This window comes from Trichosurus vulpecula, chromosome 6 (genome assembly GCF_011100635.1).
Source record: "Trichosurus vulpecula isolate mTriVul1 chromosome 6, mTriVul1.pri, whole genome shotgun sequence".
NCBI classification, from domain to species: domain Eukaryota; kingdom Metazoa; phylum Chordata; class Mammalia; order Diprotodontia; family Phalangeridae; genus Trichosurus; species Trichosurus vulpecula.
Genome location: NC_050578.1, coordinates 106,030,519 through 106,050,961, shown reverse-complemented (window position 1 = coordinate 106,050,961; position 20,443 = coordinate 106,030,519). Strand labels below are relative to the sequence as shown.

The following is a 20,443-nucleotide window of genomic DNA, read 5'->3' as shown; positions in this document are numbered from 1 at the left end:
TACATGACCATAATCAACTTACTAATTTCTTTAGAGTTTAGTTTCTTTATCTGTTAAATGAGGGAATTGGATTAGATCACCTTTCAGGTCTCTTCCAGTTCTAATTCTATGATCCTGATTCCCTGTTGTTCTAAATCCAGGGTCTAAGATGATTATTGATACTAACCTGAATTAGCTCTTACCAGGCGTTTTACCTGAGCCAGCCCTTGAAGAAACTGCTAGATAACTAAGGAAAAAGAAATATTTATGCTCAACCAAACATGCGCTTGGGCTCTGCCACTTGTTTATCAAACTACTTTATATGAAATGTGGACTTTCATCCATTTTCATTTGCCTCTAAAAAACTTCAAATAAATTCTCATCCACCTTCACTGTCCTTCTGATGATCTCCTAGTTTTTTTCAGTAGAGTGGTGGACAGAATGGTAGAGAGTATGCTTACTGACTAAATGCAACAAGCTCTGGCTTTTAAGATACATGTAGTACAGAAAGAGTGGTTTTAAAACATTATGAGACTGTAATTATTAGCACGGTCATATTCAAAAAACATTCCATTCACTCAAGATGTACTTGATGTGAAATGCATTTTTCAAATTTTTCAAAAATTTTCAAATTTTCCAAAGAGCTGACTGAGTGAACCAGAAGAAATACTTTTGACTGGCTGATCAAAGTTAACAGTTTAAAAGTCTGTCCTTTATGTAAGGATTGTTCAATAGGAAACCTCCAGGTGGATTTCAGATAAGACAGTATTACTATTCATTGCTGACAAGCTACTTCAAAAAATATTTCTAAAGCCTTTTCAATAATGCTAAAGAATTTACTCTACAAATACACTATAAAAGAGGAAAAAAAATAGTAGAAAGGGAACACCCACAGGAACATTTACCTTCCACTGCTCTTTTGAAGAAAACTTTGCAGCTGCCACAGGTCACCACCCCATAATGACATCCCGAAGCTTCATCCCCACACACCAAACATATTTTAGAAGGTCTTGAGGATGTAGTAGAAACACTTCGTAAAGAAGAACTGTAAAAACAAAACAGATTGAGATTATATGAAATGTAACATCATGGTATAATTGTGTGAAGGAAATGCTTTGTAAATCAGGTCTAAGAGGGACAACATGGTGTATTGGAAAGAAGCCCTAGCTTGGCCATCCACAAGGGTCACCTCACTGAGCTGTGTTTGCCTCACCTTTTATCTTTTTATCATCTAGAATCACATGCCAGTGGATAAAAAGTGCTATGAAAACCTTAAACTTCTACATAATTGTAAGCTGCTATTATTAGTTGGTAGTTCGGGCTTTCTCAATAGTGAATTGTAAAGTCAGAAGGAAATCCTTGGGATTCCCCAGTCTCGGCAAAAGAGAAGAATAGAACCTTGTATTGCTGGGTTTGAGAGAGGTCACTAAAAAGGGCCAGACTATCACTTCCTTGAGGTGAAAGGGAGACAGACTGACAGAGAGGTTTGGAAAGAAAGGAAAATATAAGAAACATTGGTCAAATTTAAAATCTGATAGAGAGGGTAAAACATTGTGGCATGTTCACACTGAACCTAACTGTGGTATGCTCACATTGAATTCAAAATCTAAACGTCTTGCTTATATTTTAGTTTTGTCTGGTTATCTCAGTCAACAATAATTTGTTAAGCACTTACCATGAGCCAGCCATTTGTATAATTGTGTGGTGAAGTAGATTAAATCACATGTGTTCAATTAATTTTGTGCTTATAACATTACAATATTTAATTTGCCCAAAGTGGAACTCCTGCACAGTCATTTTATATAAGCATAAGTTAAACTTCTGAATTCCCAGCAGGCATCTCAAATTCACATTCAAAATTCAGCTCATCACACAGTCCATTCATCCCAGCTTCCTTATTCCTTGACGACAAAAGGCTTAAAATCTTAAGAGTCACCCGATTCCCTCTTCAGCATCACTCCCATCCCATCCAATCCCAATTCTTGTTGATTCTATGACCACAGCATTACTTCCATTTATTTATTTCTACTCATATTCCTATTGACTTAGTTCCAACTCTCATTTATCTAGGTTATTTTAACACCCTCCTAACTCATCTTGCTGCCTTTAATTTCTCCGTTCTTCAATCCATCCTTCACTCAGATGCCAAAATAATCTTCTGTCATTCACTTAATCTTCTAGTGACCTCTCAATGCCAACAAAGCCTTAGCTCGGTACTTAAGATTCTCCACAATCAGGATCAAACATATCTATTCAACCTTATTCCATATTCCTCCATTTTATATTCTACATTTCCCCCAAAACTTTGTCTGTTCTTCAATCTCATTCTCTTGCACATATTCCCATAGACCACACCCCATGTCTAGTCCTTCCATCCTCTCTGCTATTTGAAATCTTTTAATTCTCACCTGTAATGCAGATGAATCTATGTATCCAGTACTCAACTCTCTCCTGAATTCTAGTTCCTGGTCTCCAGCTCTCTGCTGGATGTCCCACAAGCATCTTAATACATCTAAAATAGAAATCATTGCCTTTTCTCTTGCATTCTCACTTAATTTTGTCAAGGACACCACCTTATTTCTAGGTAACCTTGGGGTTATTCTCCACTCTTCACTCTCACTCACCAATTCCCTCCTCTCCATTCCCTCTATACCATAACCATCCCCTCCCTCTCCACTCATGCCATAACTATCCTACTTCAGGCTCTTATCACCTCTCACTTGAACTTCTGCAGCTGTCTTCTAATAATCTCTCAAATGAGATAAAATTTGTAAACACTAAACATATTGCCTGGCACATAATAGGGACTATAATAAATGCTTATTCCTTCCCCACAAATACATCTGATGTCAACAAGCCTCTCCCACTATAATCCATTCTCAAAATGGCTGCCAAGTTGATATTCTGAGGGTGTTGGTCTGACAATGTCACTTTATTGCTAAAGAAGTTCTGGTAGTTAGTTCTCCATTGCCTTTAGGAAAACATGAAATCCTATGCTGGGCACTTAAACTCCTTTACAATTTGGCTCTGGACTTGTTTTCCAGCATGATTACATATTATTCCTTCTCACACACTCTGCACTCCTCTAACCTTGCCTAGGTACTGGTGAATAGAAGGCTCTCCCTCTTAACCTTTTGAAACCCTTATGTCTCTTCAAGACTAAGCTCATGTGCCACCTCCTTCAAAAGGCCCTCTCTGATTCCCCCAACCATTAGAGCCTCCTCCAACCAACACCCATTTATTTAGTAAATATCTCACACAGGCTCCAGTTTATATAGTATATCCTCCACACCAGAACTAAGTTTCTTCAAAGTATGGACTATGTCACTTTTTAATCTCTCCTCTCAGACCCTAGCATAGTGACAAACACATAGGGAGAGATTAATAACAATTCCTAGTTCTCTTCAAATCCCAGATTAGGTGCTAACTCCCCCAATGAGTCCCCTCAGGTGACCTTCACAGATTCTTAGTACATTGCCTAGACCCCTCCCTCCCCCTTGGCTCATACCACATTCCCCCTGGTAGAATACTCTTTATGTGTCATGTCACAGCCACTGGACTATCAATTTTCTGAAGGTGGAGGCTCAGCAACTTTTTTATTTAGTTGTAACAGCTAGCCCAATGACTTGTGGCTGTAGTTGCTGAATAAATATTGATGAATTGAATTAAAACTTCACAATTTTACCAGTCCTTTACTTTGGACTTGGATACTTGAGAATATCAGACCCTGGTTACCAAAAAAGAGAGTTTTTACTGTCCTTACCAAAAAAAATCCTACTCCATTGGAATAATTTTGTTGTTCCACTGGGATAATTATAATTACAATGGAATCTGACATACTTCAATATTATGAGATTAAAAAACTAAACAATTACTTACAATGAAGAGACTGCCATATACATTGCATTCAAAGAATGAAACATATATAGGTGACATGAAAACTTGTCCAATTAAATGGATTAGGCCATATGAATCCCTCCACCGCCCCACCCCCTCCACTTACTCATAACTTCTAACAACAGAAGAGCAATGTTTGGTTCTTTACTTTGAAATCATACTCCTAATCTCATTATATTAGAACATAAGTTTATAGAAGGCAGACAGTGCTAATGAGGCCAGGGTTACAGGTTCAATCCCCATATGGTTTATTTAGCTTGGCACAGTAAAAACTGTTCTATGACCACAAACTGTACTTCGAAGCTCAACCAGCTGTCTTACAAATATAAATCATTATTCACAAGGGAGACTGGGCAACAAAGTGTGACTAGCTCAGCATGACCCACCACCATTCCAAAAAACAAAAAATCCAGAAGTACAATATTTGTTGATACTGGGTCAGCTAAGTTGTTCTTACATATGAAGAATAGCACACAGTGTAGGCCACATGTTTTAAATAAATTTATTTTTACATTTTAATGAAAAAATAGACTTAAATTTATTAAGATATTAGGCATTTCTTTCAAAAACATCATAAGCCTTCCATGAGAATTTTATATATCAAACTTAACTGTTACATAAAATTCATGGTCTGTTTATAGTGTATTTGGGATCCTGCATTGGAGAAAAGAACAAGCCTAAGATACGGATATTAGAAGGTACGCTTTAAATGACTTAGATTTCATGATAAAGTTTTATCTGGAACATATTTTATATTTTAATGAAAATATACAGTAAAACAACAAATTGGTGATCACTACTTTTCCAGGGGCAAAATTTACTACAAACATGTTACGCTACCCTCAAATAACAAGTTATTACCCTCAATCCAGTTATCATTAAGTAAGACTATTATTTCAAATTTATGTCTATAAAAATAGCATTCTATTTTAATTATCAGTTTCTGATAACAAATGCTCTTTTTCCTTCTTAAGTTTTCCCCAACAAATATGATTTTCTATCAACTTGTTCCTACTTTTCCTACGATTTCACTGGCACAAGCCCTTCTTTTCATCAATGTAGATCATAACCCTATAAGGCCACAAGATAGTGTGGAAAGCCATGCCAGATTTTTTATTTTTGTGGGTATAGCTTTTGGTCATCAAAAAAATAAATAACTTTATATTCCATATAAAAGGATCAGGAGAGAGAGGCAAAAAAATGTCAGAATGAAGCCTGGAAATTACAAAAAGTCCAGTGTTTTTTCCCCTTTGTCAGGAAACAAGACTTTTAGTCCTAGTTCTGTTACCGATTAAGTTCGGTGGACTCTGATCACTTAGTTGGGTGACCTTCTCTAAACATCAATTTTCTCATCTGTTTTTAATAAATAACAACAACAATAGCTAAAAATAAACAAAATTTACCAAATACTTTAAAGTTTGCAAAGGGTTTTATTTATATAATAGGTGTGGGATATATTTGGTGTGGACCCGAGAACAATCCCTCTCCCGTTTTCAATCTCTCTAGCGTCTTTTCTCCTGTCTACAAATCTCCCTAACTCCCATAATGACCTTTCTATCACCTCAAATTATTATCCTACATTTGTTCTTCCTTTCATAGGCAAACGTCTACGAACTGTTATACACACGGCATCTCAACTTCCTTATGCCACATACACTTCTCAACACTTTGTTTTAATGCTTCTAGACCCATATCTCTACTGTACTATTCTAGCCAAGGTAACCAATGATCTCTTAACTGCAAAGTACAATAGCCCTTTGGGAGTTCTGCATACCTGCCACTGCTGACCACCTGCTTTTCCTGGATACTCTTTCCTCCCTTTCTTTCCTTTACTCTGTTCTCTCCTAGTTCTTCTACCTGTCTGAAGGTTCCTTTGCAGGATCATCCTCTAATGCTTACAAGGCTCTCTCCTGGTTCTGCTACCTGTCTGAATGTTCCTTTGCAGGATCATCCTCTAATGACATGTTCCCCCAAACTTGGTATCTTACAAGGCTCTCTCCTGGTTCTTCTACCTGTGTGAAGGTTCCTTTGCAGGATCATCCTCTAATGCCATGTTCCCCAAACTTGGTGTCTTACAAGGTTCTCTCCTGGTTCTTCTACCTGTGTGAATGTTCCTTTGCTGAATCATCCTCTAATGCCATGTTCCCCAAACTTGGTATCTTACAAGGCTCTCTCCTATCTTTCATACCTGCAACTCTCTCCCTCCTCATCGCCACCTCCTGGCTTCCTTCGAGTCTCAATTAACGTGTTGTTGTTGAGTCATTTTTCAGTCGTATCTGACTTTTCATGATCCCATTTGGCACTTGCTTGGCAAAGATACTGGAGAGGTTTGTCATTTCCTTCTCAGCTTGTTTTACAGATGAGAAAACTGAGGCAAAAAGAGTTAGGTGACTTGCCTAGGGACACACAGCTTCCTGACTCCAGGCAAAGTGCTCTATTCCCTGCACTACCTAGCAGCCCCACTAAGCTAAGGTCCAACCTTCTTCAAAAAAAATTAAAAAACCTTTCCCCAGTCTTCCATAATCTTAATGCCTTACCATGGGGTACAGAAATCTATCTTACCCTCCAGGAAAATAGAAGGGAAGGTGATAAGAGAAGGGGGTGAGGGTTGACAGAAGGGAGGGCGGACTGGGGGAAGGGGAAACCAGAATGCATGCTGTCTTGGGGTGAGGGGAGGGGTGAGACGGGGAGAAAATTTGGAACTCAAAATCTTGTGGAAATGAATGCTGAAAACTAAAAATAGATTAATAAAAAATGTCCCCACCATCTCAATGCCTTCCTTCTGAGATTATCTACAATTTATCCTGTGTTTAAACATAGCTGTTTTCAGAATGCTTCCTCTCTTAGACTGTGAGTTGCTTGAAAGTAAAGACGGTTTTTTGCCTTTCTTGGCACAGTGCCTGGCACACAGGAGGCGTTTAATGAATGGTGGCTGAGTGACTGACCTCTCTGTCTACATTCTACCCAAAGTGAATTTTATTGATTTCTATGATTTCAATTATCATCACTAGCTTTTTCTTTCCTGAATTAGTCATCAGTTGCCTACTATTTTATATGAAAGTCTCATCATCGTATCAAGTGTAACATATTCAAAACAAAACTTACTTTCTTCCTCTTTTGTCCTTTTACTCCTTCAGACTTCTCCATCCCTACTGCAGGTATGATTTTCCCATTTAGTCAACCAGGTTGAGGTCATCTTTAGTTCTTTTCTCTCCCTCTTCTCATACCCAACCTGTTGGCAAGTCTTATGAGTTCTACGCTACAATGTGTCATTTGTGTAGGTTCCTTTAATTATATTCACACAGCCACTTATCTGTCCTGGACAACTGCTATATCTCCTAATCAGTCTTCCTGCTTACATTCTACTGGTTTAACAGGCTTTATCACATTAATTCATTATTGTAAACATTTAGTGAGATCCACTCGCATACTGTACTGTATAAACATGTATGGAATACTAAAAATCAAAAACAGATTCTGTGCATGACATACCATTTTTAAAAGCAACTTACGCAAAATGCATCCTTCCCAACTCATAAAATGAACTCTTTTAGCAATTTTTTTCTTCTGTTTTAAGTAAACTTGTTTAGACGTCAAATTTAACCCGAAATAACTAGTTCTAATTTTACTATTATGTTATTTAGTGTGTACTATTTTAAAATACACACACATGCCTTCAATGCTAAATGATTCATTAGTGCTTTCAGATAGTTCATCACTAAGCAGATTTCTTCTTTTTTCACAGCAATTCATAATGTACATAGGCACTAAATACAGGCTATAACCTCAGCTGCATGAATAAAGTCACACCTAAAGTTATCTGGCAGCCACTGAAGATACTTTCTCACTAAGCTGAAAAAGATAAATAGTCTAGGAAATTGAAATTTTAAAGAACAATTACTAGTCATTTCCTTCCTAGGATACTCTTCTTCATTTTTCTTAATATAGTAGTTGTAAAACCACAATTCAGCACAGTTTATGCCATTAATAAAATTTGGCAGAGGAACACTGCTTAATGAAGTACTAGCTGGCTATGAGGTATGTAATTTCTAGACACAAGATTTTACTTAAATCCAATTTAGCTCCAAATGACAACTATTTTCTTCTAAAACCAAAACACCACCCTATACTTGAAATACAGTTTGAAGATGGTAAAATATTTTGAAGTAGAATGAAAATCAAGGGAAAAAACAACAACAGGGTAGGAACTGTTTGCATCTCCAGGGTTAGAAACTAAGACTTCTATATCCTCTACTAGACTTTATTTGAAATTATATGAATCTTCACTAAGAAGGAAGTCTTAATTTAACAACCACAGAAATTTTTTAGTAAAAGATAAAATCATTTGCTGTTGTGGCTAAATCAGCATCTGACTGAAAGTTTTACTATTATTAGGATAAAGAGTCAAATAGAGGAGCTAAACAACTACTATCTATTTAGTAATTATTTCTATAAACACTGAGTGCCTGGTATGTGCAAGGCACCGGTGGGGATTAGAAGCATAGATGCACTTTTTAAAAAATCTCAAAGGAGCAGATGGTTGGAGAGAGAATTTGGAAGTCAAGATTTTGAAAAATGAATGTTAAAAATTGTTTTTAAATGTAATTGGGGAAAAATAAAATTTCAAATAAATGTTAAAAAACCAAAATTTATTATTCATTCTAAACAATCTTTTCTTTTTACATTTTGAGTTCCAAATTCCTTCCCTCCCCAACTCACTAAGAAGCAAGCAATATATCAATTACACGTGTGAAATAATGCAAGACATTTCCATATTAGTTATTTTGCTAAAAGAAAAAGCAAGAAAATTATACTTTAATTTTTAGTCAGTTTATAAGTTTTCTCTCTGGAAGTAGATAGAATTTTTTTTTCCATCATGAGTACTAGTACTGTCTTGGATCACTGTATTGAGCAGCCAAGTTTTTCACAGCTGGTCATCATTACAACACTGCTGTTACTGTATACAATGATCTCCTGGTTCTTCTCACTTCAATTTAAATCAGTTCATATAGGTCCTGCCATGTTTTTTATGAAACCACCATCTTTATTATTCTTCTAGCACAGTAGTACTATATCGCAATCATATGAGCATCCCCTCAATTTCTAATTGTCACCAAAAAAAGAGCTGCTATAAATATTTTTCTACATATAGGTCCTTTTACTTTTTCTTTGAACTTTTTGGGGTACAGACCTAATGGTGATATTTCTGGGTGAAAGGATATGCACAGTTTTATAGCCTCTAGGGCTTAGTTCTAAATTATTTCCCAGAATGATTGGACCAGTTCATCACTCCACTAATAGGTTGTGTACCTATTCTCCTTCGTCCCCTCCAGCACTAGTCATTTCTGATAGGTATAAAATGATATTTCAGAGCTGTTTTAATTTTCATTTCTCTAGTCAATAATGATTTAGAGCACTGTTTCATATGACTATAGACAGCTTTGCTTTCTTCTTCTGAAAATTTCTTGTTTATATGCTTTGACCATTTATCAATTGGGAAATGGCTCTTATTTTTATAAATTTGAAGTTGCCTATATATTTGAGAAATGAGGTCTTTATCAGAGAAATTTGTAAAAATTTCTGACATTACTTTATTGCCTATGGGATGTTATAGCAAAATGTAGTTTCCCTGATTATCTCTTTTAGTTTGGTCTATTTTTGCTTTGAGATCACGATTGCTACCCCTTCCTTTTATTTTAGTTCAGTTGAAACATAGTAAATTCCACTCCAACTCCCTATTTTAAATCTTTGTGTGTCTTTTTGTTTCAAGTGTGTTTCCTATAAACAACATGTTGTTGGATTCTGGTTTCAAATCCATTCTGCTACCTGGTATCAATTGATGAGTGGGCTCATCCCATTCACCTCCATAGTTATGACTACTGTACATTTCTCTCTATCCTGTTTTTTTTTTTGTTTAATCTTCTCCCTCTTTTTATCTTATTCTTCTTCAAAAGCCTGTTTTGCTTTTTACCAGTATCTCCCTTAATCTGCCATCCCTTTTATCATTGCCCCTCCCCATATCTCTTATTCTCTTCCCCTCCTATCTCCCTATTGGAGAAGATAGATTTCTATACGTGTGTGTGTGTGTGTGTGTGTGTGTGTGTATGTGTGTGTGTGCATTCTTTCTTCTTTGAAGCCCTTCTAATCAAGTGAGGTTCAAACATTCAAACTGCAATCTGTTTCTGCCTCTTCAATATTTTTTCTCCTATTCTATCACCAGCTCAGAATGAAGAAGGTGATTATGAGAGCTTGAACATGACAAAAACTTGGAAGATGACTATGATCAAAGCCCTTCACAACCTAGTCCCCTTCCACCTCTCTGGTCTTCTTACACCTTACTCCCTGCCATGTACTGTTCTATTCAGTGACTCTAGTCTCCTGGCTGCTCTACCAATAACACTGTCTCTCTCTGCTCTAGGAATTCTCTCTGTTTGCTATGCCTAGAATGTTCTCCCTCCTCATCTTCCCCTATCAGCTTCCTCTGAATCCCAGCTAAAATCCCATCTTTTCAAACCCTTCTTAGTTCTAATGCTTTCCCTCTGTAAATTATTTCCTATTTATCCAGTATATAGCTTATCTGCATACATTTGTTGTCTCCACCATTAGACTGTGAACACCTTAAGGACAGTGCCTCTCTTTGTATCTCTAGCATTTAGCACAGTACCTGGTACATAGTAGGAAATATTAAATGTTTACTAATTAACTTATTAATGTAATGAGAAATGATCAGGGAGTGAAAAGATGCTATCTAGTAAAATGAGGAACTAGTTAATATTAGAAACTATGTTGTCAGTAGACCTAATCAACACCATCTGATAATTTTCTACCGCATTCTATATCTCAGAAAGATTTTTGGCTTATTGATTTGATTTGATTTTTATTTTGTCACTGAGTCAACAAGTATTCATTAAGTGTTTAATATGGACCAGACACTGTGAAATAGTCTGGGTAAACAAAGGAAAGACAAAAATAATCCCTGCCTGCTAGAAGTTCGCATTTTGACATGAGAGACAAATGTGAAAAGAACTGTCATAAAAAAATTATATGCAAATTAGATAAAATATAATCTCAGAAGAGAAGCTACTAAAATCCCAGGACTGGGAAAATACCAAGAGCAAGGTAAGTTTTGAGCAGAATTTGGAAGGAAGCCAGGCAAACTGAATGGTGAAGACAAGTAGAAAGAGCCCCGCAGGCCTGGCAGATAACCAGTAAGAAGACAAGGAGGCAGTGATGGGAGTGTCTTGTGTCAAGACCAACAAGTAGGTCAATTATACACCATGTTGACAACGAAATAAAGTGTTTTAAGACATGAAAGGTAAGAAGGGGACAAAAATCCAAATAGAGGACTTTGTTAGTATTTTTTGTTTGACTAAACATAATTTTCTTTTTTTCTCCCAGGGTTTTTGGGGAGGCATGAGATTTGGGGAGGGGAGAATAAATGCTTGTTAAATGAAAATAAAGTAACATAGATGCATTTACTATAGTAGAGGGTGAGGGGCACAAACGACAGTTACCAAAATCAAAACAGCTTTATGATACTGAATATTGTTAGCCAACAGATACTAATAAAGATACTACCATGCTGAGCTCCAATTTTTTAAATACGAAAAAGATTCTTTTTTAAAAATGTTGAAAAATGTTAATCAAATGAGAAATGAAACAGATTTGTAAAACAAAGGAAATGCTCTTTCAAAAAATTAGAGAATATTCAGACACAGATAAAACAGAACTACCTTTTCACTGAAGCTTATAAAGAAAATAATAAAAAGTAATCTTCATCTAACTGGTAAAGTAGGTTAAAATAAATTAAGGGGGTTGTTTTTTGCATATGTAAGATACTGCCCCTTTTGCATGCAAAGTGTTTCCTGAAAGGCGCACAGGAAAACACATTTGTATAAAGAAAAATTATAAAATTCAACTTGTGAAGAAACACAGTCTCTCAGAATAAAATAATGAGAAGAGACCCAAAACTAGATTAGTAAGTGCCCCTCAGATAAATATACTGAAAGGATTTATTTAAAGGCATAGTAAAGAATGGAATAAAAATGTCTATAGAGTATTGTGGTCCTAATTATATTAAAATCATAATGATATTAATTAATATTGTTTGTTTTTCTAGTTTCGAAGTTTATAACTGATAAACTGTAAATCAAACAAGTATTTGGGGACTATGGGAAAATTATATGTGGATTACTGGATTCATTCCTGATAGAAAGGTAAATTTCTTGAGTTTTAACTCATAAGGTAAAGATGACTGCTGACCCTCAGGAAGCCCTGATTTGAGGGACTGGACAATATAAGAAGTCAGAGAAGAAGATGGAAAGGGATGGAATTTAAAAAAAGAGAATGGAGGAGGAGGAAGGAGAAGTGAAGAAGAAAAAGAAAGAGAAGAAGAAAGAGGAAGAGGAAGAGAAAATAAGGAGGAAAAAGGGGAGGGTGAGACAAGTAAGCTGAACAGAGTAAGAATGACAAGGAATAGCAGATAGAGAAGACTATACAGCTGATTCTATACAGCTATGATGCTGAGAGCCTGCTGATTGGAAGGGAGGCCTTGCTTTGCATTTTGGCTGGCAGAAAGGTTTGGTCAGCTGGGAGAATTCTTCAGCTGCTGTGCTGACTGGAGGAGAGCTGAATCCTGCTGTGATGTACAGAGTTGTCTAGCTTATTGCTCTGTAGAAGTGTCTACAGCCTAAAACAGGAATACCTCTTAGGAGTGACTGGTTGCTCTCTATTGTCCTCTATGGTTTAAGGAGAAATGGGGAAAAAGATAAGTTTTGCATGAGTTTTAAGTTGTGCTTATTAGAAAAGAAATTCTGTATTAGAAGCTCAAGAGAAAAAAAGCAAAATTCTACTGAGTGAAGAAGAGCTGGGTGGGCTTCAATGCATTACCAGAAAGCCAACTTAAGGAGCTTTGCATTTCTTTGGCTTAAGGGAGCTACTTGCAGCCGAATAAATGCAATATAGATTTTTTTTCTAATAGAATAAAAACTTTCTTAGCACCTTGTAAAAGGTAATAGTGACCCAAAAGAACTCAAGAGCATTAGAGCTTTGCCCAGCAAAAGAATGTTTGAGGACCTGAAGGGGTACATCTGGAAAAGAAGCAATTTTGCATGGTACAATTTGTTTCTGGAGAGATCAATGACATCAAGACATGTTGTCTAGAGTTGAGTTTCCCTTGACTCATGAATTTTCCCATTCATGTATGTACCTGTTAGTTTTCTATAAGTATGTGCTCATTTTCTACGACAGATACTACATACATTAGTGGGAGAGTATGACAGGTTAAATTATAATGTTCTGATTATTCCTGCTGGTTGTTTATTGAGTAAATTTTATAATTATAATTGCTTTTGCCTTATTATTTAAATATCGATTGGGGGATGGCTGAACAAACTGTGGCATATGATTGCGATGACGGGAAGACTTGCATGAAATAATGAAGAATGAAATGAGTAGAACCAAGAGAACATTGTACACAGCAATAGCAAAATTTTTCAAGAATGACTTTAAGCAGGATCTAAGACAACTCCAAAAGACTCATGATGGAAAATCCCATCCACATCCAGAGAAAGAACTTTGGAGTCTGCACGCAGATGGAAGCAGACTATTCACTCTCCTTTTCTTTTGTTGTTTTGTTTCTTCTTTCTCATGGTTCCTCCCATTAGTTCTAATTCTTCTTTATATCATGAGTAGTGTGGAAAATATGATACGAATGCGCAAGTAGAGCCTATATCATATTGCACGTTGCCTTTGGAAGGGGGGAGAAAAGAGAGGGGGAGAAAATTTGAAACTCAAAATCTTACGGAAAAGAATGTTGAGAACTAAAAATAAATAAATTAATTTTTAAAAGGAATGATTTTGAGCAAATAAGTTATTTTTGTCTGTTATAAATATCCAAATTAACTATAAAGGATACATGAAAAAGCCCTATCTGCATCCACAGAAAGAAATGATAGAGCTATGTAAAGAATAATTTTACATATATATATATATATATACCTATTTGTGTTAAATGGTAGCCATCTCTAGGGTGGGGGGGAGAGCAAAAAGGGGAAAAATAAATTTACATGATAATTTTATTGTATATTTGAAAGGAATAGCAAGTTGTGCATAGTAGATTTGCAGTTTAATGTGCAATCATTTCTTTTATTGTACTATACTATGGAAATGATGGTTTTATTCCATAAATTAAAAATAAAATGAATTGTTAAAAAGTCAATGCTTCATTTTGATTGATTTTGTTCATATGGGAAGCACTGAGATAGAAGCTAAAGATTACAGTAGTGAGTGGTAGAAACATATTTCTTTATCCGATTATACACAGCAAGGTTAACCCTAGAACTCTACAACAGAGTTTAAGTAATAGCAATGCGATCTATCCCAATTTGGGACTTCCAGACATACCGACAGGAGTTTATATTGGGTGAACAAGTCAGACCACAGAGCGAAGTTGGGGGTCCATGCCTGGGCTACATGACTTCCTGTGGAATGGCACTAGTATTATCACTATCTAGCAAGTGTTTTCATAATGCCCCCTTCTGGAAAGGAGATATAAAGATGATGATCCGGATGTATGCCTCAACAACAAAACCACCAAAAAAGAAAAGAGCATTTTGGCATCTAACATTCATTTTCCATTACATCAAACTACTTAACAAGAGAATTAAGAAAATCCCTAATTTAATTTGAATACCATGTGATTAGTTAAGTAGATGAAATGATTTTTTTAAAAAAAATACTATGAAATGGGACAATATATCAAAAATGTTTTATGTTTAAAACCAAAGCAACAAAAGCAAAGATAGAACACTAAAGGTTGCCACACCAGCCCACAGGATGCAGGAAGTAAAACAGGCCTAGAAAAGCTGAGCAAATTCTTGAACAAAAATGGAGAAATATGTCCTGGACCTGAGAAAAAGAAGTATCAGAAAGTCAGGTGTTAAAGCACTGGGTCCACACCAGCAAAGGATCAGAAGACATAAGCAACAGAAGAAAAATAATGCACTGGATTACAAACCAGATTGGATCCAGAGAGTACAAAGAGGCTAGAGGTTAAGGCAAAATACTAGGGAAATACTCAAAAACCAAAACATGGAGAAGCCAGATATCAGAGCAAGGTAATGAGTCAAGACTACACAGGCCATCTGGAGTGTAGATGCAGAGACAGTGCCAAAGAGAAGAGGAGACGCAAAACCCTACTGGAAACAGGACCCTCTCACAAGATTTCTTACTAGGATGAAGTGGGGTCAATCCAAGTTCTGCAATGCAGCAGTCTGGTAGACAGAGATAAAAAAGAGCTGAAATACATAAGTGGTGTGACAGGAACAAAGGTTTAAAGGGAATAATTGATCATCTACATAGAGTCAGATAATAAGGAAGGTGAGAAAAAATAAATCTGTTAAAAAGAAATCAGGTCACTGAAATCAGTAAAACTTTCAGAATATGGTAAGTATTTTGGGGGTAACTTCTGTTAAGAACAGATGGTGTTCAAAAAGACAACTGGCAAATGATTTAGCAGATTACTGGGAAGGTGGCTATATGCAAGTCTGGTCAGAAGAGTTATCTAAAAATGGCATAAATTGGGAGGAAGATGCTAAAAAAGTTTAAAGAAGGGAACAAGGAAACTTTGGCTACAAATGAATTTCGGGCACAGGGAAAGAAATTCTGAAGTTCAAAGGTTTTTGTTATAGGATTGTCATTTCATTATGTTTGGGTCTCACGAACAGAAAAATGCTTGTCTAATTGTGGGAGGATATGAATCCATCAAAATGGAACAGCAAGAGAGATCCTTGTGAAGTGGTGGTTGTATGATAAAAATGGATTTAAGGGGATTTAATTAACGGATACTCATTTGAAAATTAATGCCTTCAAATTAAATTAATGAAATTATCTGATAACAATAGAAGCCAAAAGCAGGAAAAAGAATTTTTTTAGGTCAATTGCTCTACCTCACTAACTGCACTGGCTAAAAGAAAGGCATTAAACATAAAACTTTTTAGAAGAATTTTATTCAAGAAGCCATCATTTTTCATCTAGCACAAAGAAATGATCAGCAAGAACCCAAGCGCACTCAGAAGGAAGACAAATGCTACCCTAAATGCTATATAAGAATAAAAGGAATAAAATGTCAACTCTTTATTCAGAATCCTATAATAAGGGAAAACACAAATTGGACAATGTAATAGATAACTTACATAAAACTTTACAGTCATAAAATCACTTTACATATATTATCCAGTTTGATCTTCTCCACCACCATGTAAATTAGGGAGAACTAGTATTATATCATCTTCCTTTTAGGTAAGAGAGCGCTGAAGTTCAGAAAAGTTAAGTGAATTATGTTAAGGTTTCGCATCTAGTCCAGCCTGTCTTCTGTTTCCAAGTTGTATGTTCTTTTCATGTAACAAAAACTTTACATGAGATTTTGAACAACATTCTAACTTATTTTGTAACCCATCAATACAGAGAGGAATAGAGTTATGTTTTCTATAGGTCATTTTACTCACAGAACCACAGAAACTCTAAAGCAGAAAGTACCTCAGAAATCATCTAAGTCAACCCAAACCTGAAGAATTCCATAATTCTCTCATTCTTCAACACACTCAATGAATGATCATGCAGCTTTTGTTTTGCTAGAAGGGGCACCCAATACCCTGTAAAAGTTATTTTGCTTTGGAAAGTGTTGTTGAAAAATTTTTCCTAATATCGAGCCTAAATGTAGCTCTTTGCAACTTCCAAACACTGTTCTGACTTCTGGGGCCATGCAGACAAGTCAAATGCCAGTCATTCAATTACGTGAAGAAGAGTTATCATGTCCTGAGTCCTCTGTTCTTCTGGCTAAACCTTTGTCGTTGTTCAGTTGTTTGAATCATGTCTGACTCTTTCTGACCCCATTTGGGGTTTTTTTTTTTGGCAAAGGATACTGGAGTGGTTTGCCATTTCCTTCTCCAGCTCATTTTACAGATGAGGAAGCTGAAGCAAAAGGGTGAAGTGACTTGCCCAGGGTCACACTGCTAGTATATGTCTGAGGCTGAATTTGAACTCACAAAGATGTGTCTTCCTGATTCCAGGCCTGGCACTCTATCCACTGTGCCACCAAGCTGCAACTAGGTCCTCCTTAAATTGAGCACTGGGCCTGGAGTCAGGAAGACCTGAGTTCAAATCTGCTCTATTCACTGTGCCGCTATCCTAACTGCCCATGGATAAGGCTAAACATTCTCACTTGCTAAAACTTCACGTGGTATGTTTCCGAAGTCACTTTGATTGTCCTCCTTTAGATATTCCCTAGGTTATTGAACAATTCTCTTCCCAATATGTGATGCCCAGAACTGAATGGGATATTCTAGACATGCTTATACCAGAGCATGGATGCATTGTTACCTCCCTAGTGCCGGACATCATGCTTCTCTTAATTCTGCCTAAGGCTGCATTATGTTTTGCGGCTGTAACATGCACAGAGGACTCATTGTGAACTTGCAATCCACTCAAATTCCCAGATCTTTCTTTTTCAAATGAACTATCTAGTCACAACTCCCTCATGTCATTCATTTTCTGAACCTTTCAAAATTTCATCTTACTGGAATTAGACTAACGTTCAAGCCTGTTAAGATTCCTCCAATGAGTAGCCATTATTTACAACGCCATGTAAAACGGAGATATGGGACTCTGGGGCAATTTTCTCTTTGGAGGCTATGACAATATGCTTCGAGTTAGTTTCAAAGTTTCTCTGAATTATGGATCACGTAGGGTTACACAAGTTCTTTTTATCTTGGAGGCCTAATCACCATTTTAATATGGTTTCTATAGGAAAATGTATTCATGAGGCAAGTAGGTGGTAGAATGCATAGAGTGCTGGGCCTGGAGTCAGGAAGACCTGAGGTCAGATATGTCCTGAGATACTTCCTGGCGAGCTGTGGGACCTTGGGCAAGTCATGTAAATGCTGTTTGCCTCAGTTTCCTCAATTGTAAAATGACAACAATGATAGCACCTGTCTCCCAGGGTTACTGCAGGCATCAAATGAAATAATACAGTTGTCTCTTCCGCATTGTGACTTTCCCCACAACTTTTCAATGTATCGTAGGTTCACATAAGAAATTAAATAGGAATTTGGGGGGGAGTTTTGCAGAAGCTGCATATGATATGCGAAGGCCAACAGGCAACACAGAGCCTATGACCAAATAACTCGAATTTGACAATAAGGCACTATAAACACCCCATAAAAGAAAAAGAAAAAAAAATCAGACGACTTCTCTGGTATGAAGGGAGGGCCAAAAAATTTTACGCACACTTTCCAGATTGCAGGGGCGCCATATCCCTAACCCCTACAATGTGGAAGGGATAGCTGTATTTGTAAAGTGTTTAGAGCAGTACTTAGGCATTAAATTAATGCTAGCTATTATTATTATTATCATTACCTTTATTATTGATTTAAATAATCAATTTATAAATAAATATTCAGCATCTAACCCCTTCAAAAATTGGGATCTTTCATTTTGCCAGAAAGGCTTATGAAGCTTGAGGAGAAATATAAGCTTATTGGTGACTTCTAGGAAGACTATGCTAGAATATGAAATTAATAAAATAAAATTAATAAAACTTTGATGGATCCTGATTTTGTTAATATTGCTCTCCCTTCCACTAGCAGAAATAGGAACTCATTCACACCTCTTCAACTGGTGTGATTTTGTCCATGTTTTTCCATAAATCTTCCACTGATGACATAACGAACGGGCAGAAGGTAATCGTAGTCTGGTTGTTTTTTATATGAAAAGAATCAGAGGTTACTTGTACTGAAAGGAAATTATTCCTTCTTACCTTTGATGATAACCTGGCTTATCCTTTCATAATCTACTTGAAGGCAAGGACTATGTTTTATGTAAACTCTCTATCTCCCCAATGCCCAGCATACACTCTTTTGCACAGAGTAAGTCCTATTAATATATGGCTACTGTGTTTGTATTTTTACACACACATACATATCTCAGCTTTAAGCATATGTATGGGCAAGATAGGAGCACTGTTCACCTTTTTCTGCTGCTATTTTTACTCTAAAATTGATAGGTAGATGATGAGGAGTCAACACAAAGAGAGGTTGTACAAATATTTGACTATGTACTTATATTCTCAAGACCAGGCCACAGACTTCTGCCTCGGGTGTTCCCAATTATTTGTACATCTATTACTTTATCTATTCAATCCAGACATTTCTACCCCTCGGGTCCCAACTTCATAGATTCTGCCAAACTTCCTTAACCAGTTTAGGTGACCTCTGGCCCACCCATAGACTGAATAAATACTGTGTGTTAACTATTTTTTTTAAATTATAAGAGCTGCTGAGATGAATAAAATGCAAGAAGAACGTTAGTGAAATCATAGTAATTAGTTCAGTGTGTTTGGTTTGGCAAGGTGGATAGCCTCATCTTCTTTCATTCCTAAATATTTCCTTCTAAGGGGAAAAAGGGTTGATACCTACAATTAACTAACAAACAACTCACAGAATGCCTAAATTTGCCCTGATACAGAGCCCTGACAGAACATGTGGGGGTGTGGAATGGGCGTGTTTAGAGAGGAAACAAAACTTACTTTTCCAATTATGCATATGAAGATGCAGAGATGGAGAATAGGAAAAAATTCCCAATACAACCTCACTAGCTGAAGTGGATGTTGGGAAAATTTTAAGCTTACAAATTAAAGAACTGATTTCTAGAATTTTACTCTAAGAAATGCAGCATTATATTATTTTGAAACAGAGAAAATGAGAATTGGAGTTTTCCTAACCTACAAGCCACATTTGACTCATATGGACAAAGGAGCTATTCTAATGGGTCCAGAAATCTATATTTGTACCAAAAATTATTGTTATAAACTTTACTTATCTCAAAATATATAGCAATCAGTACAATAAACAAAAATACCTTTCATAAATAAAAAGTTATTTATCTTAAGCATATATGTATCAATATTTTGCAAATGTATGTGGATGCTATTGTGACAAATAAAACAAAAATTTGTTGAAAAGCATTATTGAATAGTAATGTTTTATCTTGTATTTTGTCAATCAATGGATATTAATTACATTTACAACTATATACTTATCACATCTATCATTTGAGAGTAAACAAAATTTATTTTTATATCAGGAACAAAGTTGTCAGGATCAGAAATATGAGTCCATTATAATATAAATGACTCTCTTAACTTTGTTTCCCTCAGTTTCTTCATCTGTAAAAAATAAGTTGGAAAAGGAAATGGCAAGTCACTCCTGTATATTTGTCAAGAAAACTCCAAATGAGGTCATAGTCAGACACAACTGAAACAACTGAACAGCAACTAAAACCAGTGAATAAAATTAAATTAATTTAAAAAAAATTAAGTTCGGAGCACAGAGTTTTAGCACCGGGGAATACCAAGAATAAGATAGTACTTGTTCTTACGGAAATTAGGAGTTAAAAAGATACTATACCTTTTTGAATTGCCACCTCTTAGTGATCATAGCCACAGCCATTGACTCAACTATCATTTCTTTAACTCCCATGTATACATATTCTTATATACGAATAGGCAACC

At 36.1% G+C, this 20,443-nt stretch overlaps 1 protein-coding gene across 2 annotated transcripts in view; it reads right to left on the bottom strand.

The window, feature by feature from the left end:
* The window catches only part of NR3C2 (nuclear receptor subfamily 3 group C member 2), a 401,382-nt gene that overhangs the window by 178,038 nt on the left and 202,901 nt on the right, over nucleotides 1-20,443 (bottom strand). For both annotated transcript variants that reach the window (XM_036763399.1, XM_036763398.1), the window contains exon 3: nucleotides 885-1,024. In XM_036763399.1, the coding sequence (XP_036619294.1) occupies nucleotides 885-1,024 (140 nt within the window). The remainder of the gene's footprint in view (nucleotides 1-884; nucleotides 1,025-20,443) is intronic.